At 44.0% G+C, this 18,891-nt stretch overlaps 1 protein-coding gene across 1 annotated transcript in view; it reads left to right on the top strand.

The window, feature by feature from the left end:
• The window catches only part of LOC306946966 (BEN domain-containing protein 5-like), a gene marked incomplete at both ends in the record, with an annotated part of 850,824 nt that extends 843,155 nt beyond the window's left edge, over window positions 1–7,669 (top strand). Inside the window, one exon of the mRNA XM_079536119.1 lies at window positions 7,546–7,669. Coding sequence (XP_079392245.1) covers window positions 7,546–7,669 — 124 coding nt within the window. The remainder of the gene's footprint in view (window positions 1–7,545) is intronic.
• Window positions 7,670–18,891: the final 11,222 nt, after the last annotated feature.

The following is an 18,891-nucleotide window of genomic DNA, read 5'->3' on the forward strand; positions in this document are numbered from 1 at the left end:
GGTGTTTATGTGCATGTAAGTGAATCCAACTTGTTGGATGTACAGTTGGACCTGTGGTATCCCCAGTGTATCCCACAGTCCTACTCTTGCAAGGACCCCGTGATCCTAAATGAACACTTAGTTCAGAAAGATAATGTCCATTGCTACCAGCAAACTAAGCAATTATTTTCCTGAAGGTGATATGTCTGCAGCAAGATAGGAAAGCATCAGTGGCTCAGCTGGGGAGGGCAGGAAGATTAGAATATTTTCATATGTGAGCTAACGAATTAAAAGCCTTGCTGAAAATGCTGGACACTTTCTGGAGTGATAAACCGATAGGCCCATAGATTCCTAAGAGTGAGACCTGTATGCTGCCTACAGAAGCTGCTGGAGAACAGAGTGCTGCCACTTCAGTGTGCTTCAGAAAGGCTCAAGAAAGTCCACCAGCACACAAAGACATCTCTTCAAGGCCGAGTTAAGTGGGGACAGAGCAGGAGAGCACAGCTGTTTGGTTGGCAATGGAAGTTCATGCCCTTCCTCTCCTCTTCTTGCAGTGCTGTTTTATGCTGCTCAGCGGCCAACAAATTCTGCTCCTGCTGCACTCACTGGGAAGAATTTGAGTGGGATTCCCTGTGATGCTGTCAGAGACACAAGCAGCTCTTTCTCTTGCTGTGTCTCTGTCCTGAGCACACTTCTCTACTTGTGCCAAAGTAAGTGTTAGCACTGGTTGTGTTGAGAGCAAAAAACTGCCTCCACTGAAATCTTTGGTATAAAAGGCAAAATTTTTGTAGGTGATGAAGAAAAAGCATAGTGCATCTGTTAAAAAAAAAGAAAACAGAAACCTTGCCATGCAAAAATTTGCAAATGCAAGTCACCTTGTGCTGCCTTAGGCCTTTGCCCATGCCAACATTGCTCTGTTCTTTCCCTCCTGGCTCATTGACTGTGCAGCAGAGCTGTGCTTCAGCACAGCAGCGTCAGCAAAGTTGCTATTGCCTCTCAAACTGCTGACTCGTTTTTCTGAGAGCTGCTAGTCCCATGTTTCTGGTTCTCTGTGTTCACTGAGGTCCAAATTATGGAAATGCTGAATGCTTTTGGCTCTGATAAAGGTTAGAGGAGCTGGACTTCGAACAGACACCTCATAAGTACCCTGAAAAATCCCAGCTGGCCAGCAGAATATCTCTGTACCAGGTAAAACTCAGGCCCTCTGCTCATTGGGATGTAGAAAAAGAAATCCATTCCTATGTGGGAAGCTCTCTGTTGACTTACCAATACTCATGAAATCCAGGAGAAGAGGAATAGCTCTGTCTAAGAGCAGGGAACTTGATGGCATGCAGCAAGTAATGCCTGGAGTTACACACTGAACAAAAAAAAAGACAAGAAAATATTGACTGACCCTTTTTTAATTGCTTGTTCGTTTGTTTGTTGTGCCCTGAATGAAGCAGAAGTCTTGTTGAAGAAAAAGTAGGCTGTGATGAGGTAATTAAAGACTGCATCAGAAGGCATATCCGCCAGGAGGCTGAATTAAAATTGCTCTGACAGCCTTTATTCTGGTAATTCCTCCTCTTGCTGCTTGACTTTGCAGCCTTAATGATGATGTATAAGTTCACAGCTGTGTATCCAACCAGATGGATTGGCCCACGGGACTGCCCCGTCATCCTCAGGTGATGGCAACCATCGTCTGCATCACAATGGTTGGAGATGGAGAATGTCTTTTCCTGTATGGGCACAGTCTGCTAAAGAGACACTTCTGCCAGGACAACTCAGTCATTCAAATGCTCAGCCCCATCTGACACTAAAGAGATGTTCAGTGGTTGTGTGGGCCTCCAGGCTCTGACTGATGCCATCCTGGGGATTTGCTGCTTTCTGGCACATGTGCGGGAGTCCTTCTGTCCCGTGGGATCTGGATGTTCTTCCCGTCCACTCATGCTGTCTTTCAGAAGATCTGCCTTCAGGATTTTTGAGGTTTTACCTGCATCTGTTGGCACTTTCTTTGACCTGGCCATGTCTGAAATGAGAGCTGGGAGTGAAGCCACCTGTCTGCTTTACGTAGATGGCTGCTTCTTGTCATTCTCTTGGGGCCCTGTTTGCTGTCACCGCAGCTCACTTCCCCCAAACTTGAAATGCTGTCTTGTCATCTTTTCCCCCCACCATTTTTCAGTGGGAGAGTAGTCTTTAGGGAAAAACAAAAAAAGAAAAGAAAAAAAAAAGTGCATGTCCTAGCAAGAATTATGAATTTTGTCAGGGCAACAGTGCCCTAGATGATATGTGATCTGAAGTACTCCTAAACACTAGGAGGTCCGGCCATTTCCCTTGCCCACACAGGATGCACACAGGCTTCTCATCTCCCTGGGCTACTCATATCACCCCACTTCAGTCTCAGGGTACTGGCAATGGCTCTTGAATGGTGCTGATACAGCCCCTTCCTCCAGAGTTGCTCCAGAGGAAGATCAGCAAAACTACTTACTTACCATTTGTAGAGAAAGGAGGAAACGAAGAAAGAAAAAAGAGAATCAGCTGCAGAACCCTTCATCACCAGCCTGGCTAAGAGAGAGGACTGCAGCCTGTCTTGGGCATTTTGCTGGACCTGGCCAATGGGTGCCCCACAGCCGTCTCACTTTTGTAACGACAGGTTGCACCAGTCTGAATTTAAGAATCTTCCCTGTGTTGCGGCTGTAGTGATACGCAATCCTACCAGCTAGGACAGAAATGCTTTGGAAGCCTGCAGGACATCTTACCACTTCCCTTCCTGTTCCAACAGTGCAAAGCTCATGTGAGTGTGTAAATAAAGCCCCGCTTTATCCTCCCACATTGGCCAGTGCACCTTTAAAAGGAAATAAAAATAAAAACCTACTAAGGAGTCAAACAACTTCAATCTGATTTCCAGGTTTGTAAATGGGAGCACTACTGTGGCGTAAAGGAAAATTATATGTTTTGCCTCAAAAAATAGTTTTTATTTTTTCCCCCTTCTCAACTGATAATTATAATGTCAGCTCACTCCCACGCATGTCTACACGTTTTATGCAACTCTTGATACTTGTAGCTGTCATTAAGGAAAGCTTTCCAGGTTTTAAACTGTGACACATTTGAGTGGGTTCAATGAAGAGGATCCCTTTGCAGGGTTTGGGGAGATTTGCAGCGCTCACCAAAACACCCCACTACAACTATTGCCTCCTCCAGCACTTGGGGGCCAGTGTTGGCTAGAAATATTTCAGCCTGGATTTAGGCATGCACTCTAAAGCACGTGCAAACAGTCAAATACACCTCAGCACTGGTCCTGCTTTCAGAAATCCCCATGTAAAGAATGTGTAAAAACACACCACTTCAAGACTGGTCCAGGTAGCCAGCATGCCTGTACAGCAGGGGAAAGTAATCTGCATTACTGTAGGAAGTAGGCTGGGTCCATGTTAACAATCCCTTTCAAAATGAAGGTGCTGTCAGATGGTTTAATTTAATTTACTCTACCTTAATTTACTTTTGGAAATGAGCTAAATGAATGAATTGAATTATGGCTACTTTAACTCTGAAGGAGCATATCCACATAGGAGCTTACTGTGGTTTGACTAATCACCTTCACGGTTTACACCCTAAATGTATTTGGATTAGCTCTCTCGGGCATCCTCATGTAGATACCCCTGGAGACGCCCACCTGCTTTTCCCTTCCTTCTCCAGGCTTGCTGCTCTGAAGAAGCTGGGGCTCGGTAAGCAGATTTAAATCATCTGTGTTTTTTCCAGCTTCACCTCTGTGTGGACTCTCCTCCTATTTCTAAGGAGGAGGATAGAGCACACCACTGTGAAAGCATAGAGAGTTGCTTTGTATTGAATGAGCTGACTTGGTTAATGTCTGGTGTATATAGCATGTTAATCCTGACATCGTATTTCTAATTTGAACAAACTCAAGACACAAAGAGACAATCATTTTTTGCTAGCAATATATTATTCTCCTGCTGCTTCTCTTTAGAAAATAGGAGGACAGAGGACAAGACAAAACCTTCAGTGGCAAAGGGAGAGCCGTCTGCAAAGTCTCCTGAGAGGGACTTTGCAGCTGTAATATGGTGCCTTGGCACCACTGGACTGATTCCTGCATTCAGAAAGGTATAGCCTCACGGTAAGGACTTGATGAGATCTCCAGGTAGTTCTGATATTATTCTCCATTCACTGAGATAGTGGGATTTGCAAGGCCCAGAAATCATAATCTGCTGTAAAAGGTGTAGGGGAGTGGTCACCTACGTACATGAGTTTGTTCTTGCTTTCTGGAAATGGACACTGGTGACCACATACAAAAATAAATAAATAAATAAATAAATAAAATAAAAATTCAAGCCTTTGGTAATGGCTAAGGATTTCTGACCTTTGCTCTAACACTGTAAATTTGTTTTTATAGCTTCTAATTGCCTTGCTTTGCAGCACGAACGTTATCTAACTGCCAGGGCACTGACCGTCATTATCTGCTGGGTCATTTAATTTGTGTTTTTTACATTTGAAACTTGTCAGACATTCTCAGAAAATACTGTGCTCCCCTTGCAGTGTCAAATGTGGGCCTGGCTAATTGTGGATCCCTGAGAGTGAAGCATTTGAAGTAATCAGGCGTTGATTGTTTGGCTGCAATGGCAGCCCATCTGCAATGGAAACACACCTCCTTTGAATGGAGGGGAGAGTGTAAAAATTAGATCAGCAGACACATGACAGCAACCAGATTTCATGGTTTCAGGGATCAGAGGTTAGTCATTTTTCAGCCTTGATGATTCATTTTCGATCCTACTCACGTGGCTTTAATAACCTTATTTTCTCCTCCCTTTGCAGTTTAAATACAGAATTCTCTTCTGTGCTTTGGCCCTCTCAGTATGCCAGCTGCAAAGTCACTAACATCTATCACTCCCCACCTCAACGTGCTTCACCAATTGGAAACAAATGTCAAGAGAAGCATGTGTGAAAGAGCCCAAAATGCCACAAGAGCACACGTGTGCTTACAGGCTGTGAGCTCACCTGCGCTGCTTTAGGACAGTGGTGTGTAAACCACAGCTCATCTAAAACATCAGCCTGGTCTGGAGGTCTGATAATTCATTTTGAGATCCTTAAGATTTCCTAACAATTAAAAATACCAGTGAAATTGTTTTAGAGGTGAACATGTGCAGTACATTTGTTGCAGATGTATACAGGGCTTGAATTGCTAACTATGGGCCGAGCTAAAGCAAGCAATGTCTCCATTTTGTAGAACATGAAAAAAAGCCTCTCTGGAAGCACCAAGATGCCAGACCTCCATGTGAACTATGCTCCTCCTGTATATAGAAAGAAGCAATTTTGCTGTTGAAATCAGAGGCTGGCATTTTTTCCCATGGGTTCCGTAACTCAAAATTATGTTGAGATCACGCATGTACTGAAGGTTTTTTTTTTAGCACCAAAGGTGAATGTATTCAGATTATTCAAGTGGTGATTTTTTGGATGTACAATTAGTTGACTGGGAGATGCGGTATAAATTTGGTATTGTAATTGCTATGCCTCTGAGATTTGCAAACAGTTTGCATGGCTGCAAGATTAACTGTTGTATGTGCGATGAGCACGCAGCAGGGCTGTGATTTGATCACAACTGTCTATCAATTGGCTGTATGGCCACAAATCACTTTCTCACAAGAATCTGGTGTGAACTGAGTGCTTGATATTTGTGGTTCTTCAGCTCAACTTATGCTTGGATAGCTGCTAAAAAAGGGCAGTGAATAAAAATCCCACTGTAAGTGCTATTGGTTAACCCGAGTTTGCTTTTCAGCTGTTATGCAGATGCAAAAATCCTCTTCGCATGTTTCTTATGTTGCTTTCTTCTCCTGCAAAGAGCAGACAGACCAGTTTGCCTTTCTGGGAAGGAGGTTGCCTCTGCTGGGGTAAGCCTTGCCTGTTCAGTGCTGGGCATGGGCAGGCTGTCAGCAGTAACAGGGGCAGCCCAAGGGCAGGGATGGCTTGACTGACATGCCTCCCTATGTTTTGTGTGATTCTCTGTTTGGTCCACAGCTGCTGCTGTGTTTGGGTATCCAGCATTGTCTAGGAACTTGTCAATGTAATTATACACAGAACCAGAGAAAGCACTTGTTCTCACTTCTGTGTGCCTCTCAGGTCTCCCTCACAGGGTCCTAATTTATTTATTTTTGTCTCTGTGTTTTTCTCTTCAAAATTCATAGGTTGGTTGAACTGTGGAGACGCAGTAGATGCTGAACTGGTGGCAGTTGTGATGGCAATGGGGAGGGGAGAGATGAGGCAGTGAAGCTCCCTCAGCCAGGAGTTGGACTCAATAGGTCTTATGGACTCCTACCAACTCAGGATGTTCTGTGATTCCATGACTCTGTCATGGTGTCCTAAGGCAAAGATTCCTGCTCCAGCACAGCACCAGCACAGCGGGGTACATTGCTGTAGGACCTGTGGACCTTCACGTTCAGCCTCCCATCATAGCTATATCTCAGGGTACAAAGATGTGAGGATTGATTCCTAGGTTTGGCTCTGCCCAGCAGCTAGATGAGCAGACAGACAGGCTGAGGCTGTTTGTGCCTGTCATGCTGTGACACACAACTGTCAGGAGCCTGAGGGTGGTGGAAGTGGTGGGCTGTGAATTGGGAGGGTTTAATTAAGGCCTTTAAGCAAAGAGGCTGTGTAAGTAAACAGAACAGAAATGTTAAAAAAAAATTAACAGATAATAAAGGCTAGAGATTTACTTTTCCTTAAAGCAGCAAACATCCAGAATGCACACTGTAAACACACACCCGGCAGCACTTTGCCTGGGAAGCACACAGTGAGAGCAGAACCACATGAAGCAGCTCTGCTATACAGGACAGGCTGTGGGAAGCTACAAGGCTGGTGCAGCCATGCCAGGCTGTGATGAGCTTACAACTCCTGGGGCATCTCTGAAAGAGGGCTTTATATTTCTCCTCATCAGAGATCAGCAATTGAACCCCAACTGCTTTGCGAGGTCTGCAGCCCAAAGGGTGCTGAAAGGGTCAGGCCACAAACAACAGTGACAAGTAAAGTTTTACATTATAATTAAATATTTGGAGTTAATGGAAGTGCTGGCATCACATGCCACGTGATGGGTGCTCCCCAGCCACATGGGCAGAGTTTGGCCATGGCTGTGAGCCTTCTTCATAGCAGGGGCAATGAAGAGGTGAGCAGACCTGGGAACCAGCTGTCCTGGAAGCAGTATCTACCCCAGAAGGAAATATTCACTGTGACATGATTGCTGATAATGGGGAGAAATGATGTGAAATGTTTCAGAAGTGCGATGAGGAGAAAACAGCCGTAAGTGCATTGGCCTGAAGGGAAACAGGGCTTTCTCTTGGAGAGTTCAGAGATAGTGCAGAGTGTCTTCTGGAAGGACTAACCCTTCTCTGACCAGAGGAGCAGGGCACCAGCTCTAATTTCTCTTAACCATCTCTAATTTCTCTTGAGCAGCCAAAGCCTCCCTTGCAGATGCTTCCCTGTGAGACTGCACGTGCATCTCCTCAGAGCTCAGCCACCCAGGGTTTGCTTATCTGCTGTAGGAACACCACAGCATTCATAACACCTGTCCTCTCTCTCTTCTTTTGGCAGGAAGGAAAAGCTGCCAGCCTTTAAATGCACCACCCAGAAGAGCCAGGGGACCAGCCATGCTGACAGCAAGCCAGGGAAGAGAAGCCAGGCACACCTGAAGGACCAATCTCTCCCTGCACGATGAGAGGAGAAAAGAGAGAGGAGGGCTGGTTTGTGTGGTGAGGTGGAAGAGTGCAGCTGGAGCTGGAACTGCTGATATTTCTCTTTTTTTTTTTTCCCAGATAAGTATTTCTAAGATAACAAATAGTCCAGAGGGAAACGAAGGAGAGAGAAATTAGCTAGAAATTTTACCATTGATTCTTTTTTATTTATAGACGGTAAATCAATTTCAAGCCTTTTTCTTTTTCTTTTTTTTTTAGCTCTCATTTCTGGGAAAAAAAGAAAGAAAGAAAAAAAAAAAGAGTGACCCAATAGATCTAGAGAAATCATTTGCAGTGGCTGAAAAGCTATTTGTTAAAATGAGAAAGCCTCCTCTTCTTCCACCGGCCCCTCTCTCTCCCTCTCTTTTAAGGGGTAATCCATACAATGAGCAAATGAGGGAGTCCTGGCTCCCCTGCTTCACTATGTGATGTCTCCCCATTTAGTGTCAGGCTCAGAAGCTTTTATGCCAATTGCATGTGCTAGCCCAGTTAGCTTGCATTATGAGAGCCTGGTAAATAGCTTCTGGGAGTCAGGCAGGTGCTCCTCAGTGTGCCGTTTATCATCTGCTGCATGGTTAGGCTTTTGCTCTTCTATCAGATCATTTGAGGAAAGTGGTCGTATGAGAAATGCTAGTGGTGTCACCTGTCAGGTGCAGCACAAAATTCGCTGCAAGCCCTGTCTAACAGGCAGAAACCATGTTCCTCCAGCAGTAGCTAGTAGGAACCTGGGAAGAGTGGGCTTCCAAAAGATATATGACTGCGGCAGTGTCAGCGAGGGGTAGCGCTGAAAGAGAAGGTGCTGAGACCCAGTGGATAGAAAGGGGAAGGATGAACCAGAACGAGGTTAAAGGGAGATATGTGAAACAAGAATGAATGAGCTCCCCTTGGTGTCAGGTGGTCCCAAAGAAGTAGCAGTCCAAGACACTCTGTAGTAAAGGAAGTGAGGTTGGTTGCTCCTCTTCTCTAAGCCAGGACATGACCCTTGCAATCTAGAAACAGGGTCAGACTCAGCTGGGTAGTCATGATGAGCTGGATAGAGAAGAAAGCATCCTGGGCAAAAATGAAGATATATGAGAAAAACTGGAAATTATAGGCAATGGACCTTCCAGGCTATTTAAATTTACTGCCCCTAGTGAAAATATTCCCTGTATCTTCAGCAGTGGAGAACTGGCTGCGGAACCTGAGCGTTACCAACACTAAACCAATCTATGATCCTACAAAGAACTACCAGAAAGCAACCTGAGTTGTGTTTATGTAGCCAGGAAACTAGTAGTTCCTCATATGCTCATCTGTCTTTGAATACTGTATCTGTCCCAGTGTTATTTTGGGTGTAAGGGAGCTCTGCATAAGGTCCTTTGGGGCCTCTGCCATACAAGCTAACACAAAGCAAGCAGGGTCAAGGTCTGCATTCTGTGTCTTAGGACATCACACACTCTTCTGTAGTCCTATTGCACCACCCAGACAGCCCTCTTAGGACCACTGGCACATGGTTTCCAATCTGATTAGCATGACTGCAATCAGAATGAGTGAGCAGGTACAATTTGGGAGAAAAAAAAAAAAGGGCTTTGCATGCCTCTGAAAAAGTGCAAACTACTCAGGATCTGACAAAACTTGAGCTGATTGTTTCTGTGCATTAGTCAGCTGCTTGCTGAGCTTTCTTTAGTCCATTAGTTAGTTTGTTTGTCTCTGAAAAGGGTAACTTGGCTAAAACAAGATACCCCACTGGAAGGAGAATGGTTTAAAATACCGAGCAAATGTGATGTTGTCAGTTTTTCAAGGTGAGGGGGTTAAACTGTGAGCATTTTAGGGAGAATAAAACGCCCTCGTATGATGAATTCCAAGGTATCCAAAAGGCATAGTGCTGGCTCTCTGTCTCCTAGAGCAGAGTAATGAATAGCTGTGACAGTGTGATAATTAAAATGACCTCTTGGAGATATGGATTAGAAGGTATGCAGAGGGGGGATAAGTTCTCCTTTGAATTAATCTACTGTTAATTTATGACTATCATTGGGTTTTATAGGGTTTTAGTGGAAGACTTTCAAAGTTGGTTTACTGGGAGGAAAATGTTCCTTTTGCATATTCAATGGGAAAATATTTGCAGAATTCCTTGTTATTTATTTTTGAATGGTTCTATTTATATACGTATGCAGCATATACATAATAAGAGAGTTTCAGATATTTGCTTAGCTGCTAAAGGATTTGCTCAAGAAATACGAATAAAGTGATAAAAGCAGCTGAGAAATGTGCGTGTTGTTTCATTTTCAGATTCTGTCTTCCCCCAGGGCTCCCAGGGTCACTTTGAGACCAAGAAGTGGACAAGCTGGTTCTGGGAAGCCCTTGGGCTGCCCTGATATCAGCTGTCAGAGATTCCTGCCATCTGACTTGTAAAAGTCAGCCTTTTAAGTTCAGATTTAATAACTGGATTTTCCTGAAATCGCTGTTTCTACTTGTTTTCTGTCACCCACATCTGCCCCAGAGCCTGCAATTTTTAACTCTGTGAAGACCTAATGTGGAATCCTCATCTCTGCCAGAGTGGTATCCTTTCTGCTGAGATATCCCAAGCTTTAGTCGGATAGAAAGGACAGACTGAAGATAGTTACCCATATGGGAAATGATGACATCCCATTTGTCAGCTCCCATGTTGGTAACCTTCTTCCCATCCCCTCCACCTGCTTAGCAATACCATAACATCCAAACATAAGGTTATCTGCCAAGAGCATCTGCCTTGCTCTTCAGTCAGGCAGCATGCCCGTTCTGGAGCCCACCCTCTCCATCCTTGTTCCAGCACGTTGTGTTCAGATTCATTTCACTTCTGTCTCAGTTTCTCTCTTACATCTTCTGTTCCACTAATAGCTGCCCCCACCCATCTTTCCACTTCGAGATCTCTATAATGTCGCCTCTGAACCCCTTAGGCAGAGCAAAAGTATAGTGCTTTTTCCAGAGACCCACCTCTGCTTTCATGGTTCACCAATAAACTGTTACTTGAAAGCTCTCCCTGGCCTTCTGGGGCAGAGCTTGAGCCCTTCTGCTGGTTCTCTGCTAGCTTACAATTTGATGTGGCACTGTGTGTGACCATTTCACAAGTGCATTTCACAAGGGACACCATCATGGGAGCTGCTCTCCGTCTCTAGTTCAGCTTCCCCAATGTGAGCACTGAGGTCCTTTTCCTCCATCTGAGCAGGCAAATCCCACTTCATAGCCTGTTTCCAGCCTGTTTTCAGCTGCTGTGGTTTGAGTCCCTTTTTCCTGAGAAGTAGATCTGTGTCTCGGCCATAAGGTGCACTCAACAAGTAATTCCTTCCTGTTCTTGTGTGTAAGGTCCAAGGTAAGGTAACACCAGGTATTCTGAAAGGTTTAGAAGACAATACAAAGCCCAAATTGTGTGTCTGACAGGACATAAATAAATTTTCTTTTGGGAACAAATGCATGTATTTATCTGAGCCCGAGTGGGGGGCTCTCTTTGTGGGGAGCCTGGAGCCCCACTGCATTGTCCTGCCTGCCCCTGCTCTCTGCCTTGGGAGCAGGAGGGCCCTCCTTTGGAGGAGTAGCAATGACTTTACCTTGCTTTGCCCAGGACTGGCTCATGAATATTAAAATACTGAAATTAACTTGTTTTCTGTGCATTCTGCTCTCCTGACAAGAAAATCCTGCTAGAAACCCCTGCACAGGCAGTCTAACTGCGTTGAATTGGACCCTCGCTGTGAAGGGATTATATATTCTGATTGGGGCTGAGTTTGCAATTATTTTCTCTGCCACACCAAAGACCTTTACTGCTAAGCTACAAACCAGTTATAGGAACATGAAATGCTTTGACTTCTTCACTAGGGAAACATTAATCCAATCACAGGTTATGTCCATTACAGACTATGGCAATATTGTATACAGGAATTCCCAGGAGAAGATTCTACAAAAATTGGAATCTCTCTATAACCATGTTATGAGATTTACTGGTGTGGATAAAATGGGCAGAGTTAAAATTACCAGGCTGGCTATCTCTAAAAGACAGGTGAAGTCTGCTGGCTATCATTGCTTCATAATATTACAAATGGAAAAGCCCTGAAGTAATTGAATAACACATCTGCAGAAAAAAAAGCTTGTGAACTGTTAGAACCTAAAGATAGACTGCAAGGAAACAATGTGCATACAGCACCCGCTTAAAAGAAGAAAGATGCTTTTCTTACCTGGTGCAGGAAGATACCCGCAAATGTAGATACAGATTCTCTCTGCCTCCTATATTATATGTGTCTGTGCCTTATATGTGTATGTATGTCTATCTCTTTTCACATAAAATAAGTTAAAGCAGTTTTCTCCGCAGGCTGAAGCATGGTGCTGGATGGTGACAATTCATAAGCAGAGCTCACTGCATTGTTTTGTACCAGAGGTTGTTAAAAACATTTGACACAGTTGGCAAAAGAGCTGATTTTTGTCCCCTGCACATCTCTCTGTCCTTGCAGTGAAAATGATTTCAAAGCACTTTGTAATGATGGTTTTCCTTGTGTGCTTTTGGATCGGTGTGCTGTGGGCCATAGTGCCAGTGTAACAGCAGAGAGCTACTTCATGGGGTCTGTGCAAGTCCAGGGCTAGCAGGACAGTGTGTGCTGACACAGCTGCTGCTCTATGGTTAGATGCAAAGAATCTTTTTGTGTAAGCACACCCTGTTTGCACCCTTTGGAAGGGGACAATGGCCCATAGCCTGCTGACTTGCTCACTATCTCCATGTAAATGCAACCATGTCTTCAAGGATGGAGGAGCTAGAAGGCTTCCTGGAACCACAGGTCCCAGTGCAGCTGGCCATCATCTCTTCTGTTCTCTGGAGGTAAGTGCATGTCTGAGGGGCCTCAGATCAGCTCAGACATGCTATTGCTGGTTCTGGTGGGGCTTAGAGGAGCACCTCTCAGTACTCGTGTTCTTCCCCATCTGGTAGCTCAGAGTGGCATCTCGGGAGCTATGCTGCAACACTGTGGCAGTCAGGGGCTGTCATAGCCAAGAACTGTGATTTATTTCCCATTTCATGCAGGCTAGCATGCACAGTGCATACTATTTTGGGAGAGTGAGTATGGAGGGGTTTAAATCCTCCTGTGAAAGAAACAAAAGGGAGACTGAGCTCATGGGCATTGGGTAGCAAGGTGCAAGAAAACTTTGAAATCAGAGCCCCTCTCCACATTTTTTCTCATTAAAAAAGCTGTTTGTCATTGAAATATTTCAGACTTACAAAATATAAAAATGCTGCTTTTCCAGCAAGGCTTGAACATCTGAAAGCAGTGAGAACAGAAATCATCCAACTCTAACTTTACCTGCAGTACCAATCACCTGGGTATACGAAGGAAGATTTTCTTTCCAGCTAAGTGTTTGAAAGAACAATGAAGTGCTAGAGCAAGTTTTGTCATTGGGGAAGAAGTCTGCCATCCACCATTGCATAGACAAATTATACTGAGTATGAAAAGTCCCCTGCCCATTTTGCACCTTTGCAGCTCTAAAGTACAGTCGGTGCTTTAAGCCTGAACAATCGCTGAGCATTTGTACCCATCTCCCTTTGGTTAAAGGTGAAGGTGGGGGTTTTTTTTTAGTTTCACTCCCAGTCCATACCACAAAGACTAGTCCCATCAGGGGGATTTTTTTCTGCTGCCACCATGCCTCATTTTAAGGAAGGATGAAGGAATTTCTATAGGAGGAATTTTTTTTTAGGCGCCATGTTGCCCATGTTATGTGATGCAATTTGTGAGATGCCCCATATTGAGCTGTGCTGCAGGAAGCTATGAGGCTGCTTGCTGTTGTTTGCAGTGCTGAATGCAGGGCCTGCAGGGAAACCAGGCACAGCTAGTGGGGAAGTTGTTTTCTGGCAATACATATTGTGCTTAGCACTTTCATTTCTTCCTTCCCTAAGGGAGATTCCTTTCCCTTTTGGTTGGTCACAGCCCTGTCACACTCCCAAAGAGTTTGAGAAGCTGATTCTGAGTCACAGGGTGGAAAATATATAGCATGTCCAGGGAGATTTGACTAAGAAGTAGGAGGAAGAGGAGGAAAAAAAAAGGACACACTGCATGTGTCCCAGGGCAGTGCTGGAATGGGTAAGTGCTAATTAATAAATTGCACATAGAACAAAATCCTTTCTTATTGCGAACTCTCTAGGTGAAAAGTTATTGGTGAATTAATAAAAATACAAACAATAATGATACAAGCATTTGTATTAGCAATTGTATAGACTAGCCCACTGTTTCTGCACTTGAGAAGCTCAAGCACATAGAATCATAGAATCATAGAATCACCAAGGTTGGAAAAGACCTAAAAGATCATCCAGTCCAACCGTTCACCTATTCCCAATAGCTCCCACTAAACCATGTCCCTCAACACAACATCCAGCCTTTCCTTGAACACCCCCCGGGTCGGTGACTCCACCACCTCCCTTGCCAGTCCATTCCAGTGCCTGACCACCCTTTCTGAAAAGTAATGCTTCCTAATGTCCAGCCTGAATCTCCCTTTCATTCAATGCAGTCAGCTCTTCACTCTCTTAGAACACCTTCTAGTGCTGCCGAGCTGCCCATCATGCATCAGGCAATCATTGCTGGGCTGGTTCTGGCATCAGAAAACAAGTTCTGTCCCAAACCAGGCTGCAGGGCAAATCATTCGTCAGCATGACTGCAGTATGCCAGTGCAAAATCACAGGAGAAACTATCCCTGTGTCCCTGTGTACTTTTAAATCATCAAGCTAATAAGTACCCTGAATGATAAGATGTAATCTTTTAAATGCAGTATGGATTTCTTCCCCTGAATTATGCATGATAACATCTTTAGGCATGAGCTTTTTTTTTTTTTTTGCTTTTTTTTTTTTGAAGGAGCTGTCTTTTGGTAGTGGTGGAAGTAATCACTATGTTTTACAATTAGGGAGGCAGGCCCAGCGAGAGCTCCCTGTTGCTAAACAATCTCTGCTAACGGCTGGGCCCCAGGACAGTGCCAGAATATCTCCACGAGATGTGAGACTGTTAACACAGTGACTGAATGAGCAGATGTGGATTCCCAGGAAAGGTTCAATTCTCACCTGGGAAGAGATGCACAAGAGGAAAGGAAACGGATGCCTCAGATTTCAGAAGGGATCAGATAAATTCATAGAATCATAGAATTGTTTAGTTGGAAGGGACCTTTAAAGGTAATCTGGTCCAACTCTCCTGCAATGAACACACCTATAGCTCCATTAGGGTTCTCAGAGTCCTGTCCAGCCTGACGGTGAATGTCTCGAAGGACTGTGCACCCACCATTCAGAGCAGATTCTGCCACATACAGTCCCCATTTAGGGCTTGCTGGGAGCTCATGGGTGTGTGGGACCCACACAATCCAGAGGAGGCAATGGACTCAAATTAAAAGAAATACAAAATTCTATTTGAACACAAGTCAACTCTTTTTTTTGCCATGCAAATGGTCACACTCTGGAACAGGCTGCCTGGAGAGGCTGTAGTGCATCCATCTTTGGAGATGTTCAAAACCCAAAAGGACTGAAACTTGGGCAAAATGTTCCAGGTGATTTAGCATGAGCTGAGCTGTTGAATGAGGTCATCTCAAGAACCTTTCCAACCTTGCTAAGATATTGTTCCTGTTTCTTATACCAGGTCCTGACCACTATACAAGCTGCTGCAGCAAACCATATAATGATATCAAAGTTGCCTGCAGCAGTTTTCTCTCACTGTTCTGCAGTGTCTACAGAGGTTTGTAGCTCTTCATCCCTTCTTAGCACCTGGGGAAACTGGGACAGCCAGAAAACAAATGATTTGATTAAAGACGTTTGGGAAGACAGGGGCAGAGGGACTAAATCTCCAGAGCATCACCTCCCACTCTTAGCCCAGCACTACAACTGCAATGCCTGTGCAGTTGTATTTGGTGAGAGGTGCCAGCCGCACCTAGCATCCAGCCACAGCAGATGCTGAAGGTGTGGGATGCAGCATGCAGGGCAGCCCCAGGGCTGTAAATCACAGCAAATGAGGAGAGCTCCTGGGCTTTACCAAGGAGAGGATGGAGCAGGCAGCTGTGCTCTGGTGAGCTCAGCTGAACAGCATTCAAGCTGGTGCTTTAACGAAGGGTGCACTCCCAATTGCTAAGAGCAGCCTTTACCCACCTGTGCTTCAGATTGCAGCTTTAGTTTCTGTATAACACCTGTTTTTAATTCTTTTTTTCCAGTGATTCTATAGGACTCAGATTTGGCCAAGTTACAATGCACAACAGAAACAGATTATAGATTGATGTTTCTAATATCACAAACATTTCTTAAGTAAAGGAATGATTTGGTGACTCAGTGTATTTTGATCTATTGACAAGTCCAGCTCTATGAAAAGAAAAATTGTGTTCTGATTTTCTCATGGACATTGTAAATCATAGAGAAAAGTAGATGTTCGTATTACATGTTACATACACACAAACATAGAGCCCCCACTTTATGTATTTCCTTAAGTTCCCGGTCCTGACTGACAGGAAAAATCTGCTTGTTGGTCTTTTGGTGATCTGGATAAACACAAGGACTATGTTTATATGGTATAGGGGAAGCCAGCCATTTATGGATAATTAATCATAGACATGTATTCTTTATTTCCTATTTATGGGTGACACAGCAGGCTGAATTCTAATCAGCTCTCACTGTGGTGGGTTTCCATGTCCCTGCTGTCAGCAGTTCATAGAATCATAGAATCATAGAATCACCAAGGTTGGAAAAGACCTGAGAGATCATCCAGTCCAACCGTTCACCTATTCCCAATAGCTCCCACTAAACCATGTCCCTCAGCACAACATCCAGCAACACCAGTTAACACTTTAGAGATATCAGCCAGGGGAAGAAGTGGAATGAACATGATTAGGACCACTCTCTGCTTTTAGTGATGACTTTTGTTCCTTCAGAGAAGGAAAAAATTGATGTCTTGTTATTGTGGGCTCCTGGGATGGCACCCTGGAAATGGGTTCTCAGCTATTGAGAACAGGTATCCCACAGTACAACGTAGAATGGTGAACTGAGTTAAACTAAAACCAGCGCCTGAACCCAACTTTCCAATGCCTGTATCTAACACAGGGGAAAGGGATTGGTATGGCTATACGTGGGAAGTTTGACAGAGCATGTGCCGTAGTGTTCAGCTCTGATCTTGCTTCCAGCATAGCCCAGCAAATCTCGTTTAAGGATTTCCCACACAGGGCTTATTGCAGGAATGGCCCCTCCATTCTTCTTTGTTTTCTAACTTAAAAAATGCACTATAACAGAATGCTCTTCAGCAGAGACGCAATCTTAAACCCTTTGTTCAATGAGAAAAGTAACTAACAAAGCTCTGATGGTTAATGTGCAGTGTCCTTGGATAATGTGCAGTTTTGCCTTTATGTTACTAAAGGGTTTTACTTACAAGAATTATGTACTGTATCCTGACCTAAGTGACACCACGGTACATCTGAATTTGGGGTCAGACTACTGATGTAACTGGAACTGGTTTGGACTGTGACTGCCACATGTGCTATTCGGTATTTCTGGCATTTCTATCCAAGCCAGGTAGTGGGATCCTTTGCACCACTCCACACCTGGCCAACCCATGCTGCGAAAAATGCAGTTGTTACATGTGCTACTAATTGCACAGTAGGCGATTAAAATGGAGAGCATTTTAAAAGTCAAATTGGCCTTTTACATCAAGTAATTTTGGATTGGGGCCAGATTCCTCTGAATGCTTTAGATACCTAACTCAATCAATGAGTATGAGACATCTAAATGCCTTTGGAAAAAAAAAAAAAAAATACCTGCAGCCCTTAATCTTTAAATTTCATCTTTAATTTTGGAGTGAAATTGGTGCTTAGAAAATATAGCTTAGGGAGGACAGGGAAAGAAAAGTCCAGTGAGGAAAACTGAAATCTCGCCGAGCCAGGACTGCCATCAGCTGAAGAAGAGATGAGACATTAGCACACTGCTCAGGCTGGCTCGCTCTTTGGAATACATTGACAAAATTGATGTGGAGAGATGACACCATCCAGCCCCTAAAAACCTACGGCCCTTTAAAATGAGGGCCCCTGGGTGACAGATACTTTTCCAGGCATTAAGACTGGCAGCCCAACCAAAGTACAAGATCAAGAAAGTAAATTTGAAGGAGTTTCTTTATTACAGATAACACAGCCTTTGCCAGATAGCCACGCTTCAGTTAAGCCCACCGAACCAAACTCCACGTTGCAATTCAGTCAGGAAAAGTAGCTTGCCCTAAGATATGATAGAGGACAAGCAAAATTAATAATTTTGAGAAGTATCATCATAGGAAAAATGTGAGGAGGTTTATTTTCCCTTCTTTTTATCAGGACTCTTTTACCTTCAGATTCTCCTCCTGGGCAACTATTCAAAGCCAAACTTTGTTCGTGCCCCTTGGATCCAGTTTTCATGCCCTAGCACAAAAACAGGCCTTGGGAAAAGAACGAACCAAAATGTATATGCAGTGGGCCAAGCAGAAAAGAGATACTTCAGGTCTATGGCTATAGCTACTGACTGATTTAAATTCTTCCAATTTAAATGATTGTTTGTGAAATGAATGTTTAGCCCATAAAGGAGTTTGGTGACACAGAGACTTAAAGGTTGATGACAAAATGATAGATCCTTGCTTCAAAGTCAGTCTGAGACTGCAGGAAGTTACTCTGAAATTACATGCTGGTAATTATCCTTTTGGGATACCGGGGATGCTTTGGCTGTCTCTTCTGGGGTTGCCATCACTATTTTAGTGTCCAAATCTTTTTTATTTTACTAGGAATTAGACTTTCAGATCCCACATGCAGATTTGAAAAAATCACAGTTTGTATGCCAAAAACACCACACACATTTACAACTTGCTCCTTACCACAGGCTTTGTCTACAAGTGGACATGGATCAATGGAACAGGACCCAAACAATGGATGCAGACCAAAGACCAGCAGTTTGCATTCTTCCAGCCCAGGGTCCACAATGCAACATGTAAGAGCCTCAGCACAGAATCCAGCTGGCAGAATGTGCACGAGCATTTCGATCTTATGAAAACTTCATCCATATCCTTTTGTTACCCCAGGGCTTCGAGGGATTACTGCATTGAAGCAGTGATTTGATCTTTAAGGGTTTGACCATTCGAGAGGCAAAGCAAGTCAGCACAATTTCTCTTCAGCACTTAAGCAAATGAATATTAAATTTAGGTGTGTATTTGTTCACCTAGTAGAAGAGAACTGCCTCGGTAGGACAGCAAGG

Source organism: Tetrao urogallus (genome assembly GCF_951394365.1).
Source record: "Tetrao urogallus genome assembly, chromosome: 5".
NCBI lineage: Eukaryota > Metazoa > Chordata > Aves > Galliformes > Phasianidae > Tetrao > Tetrao urogallus.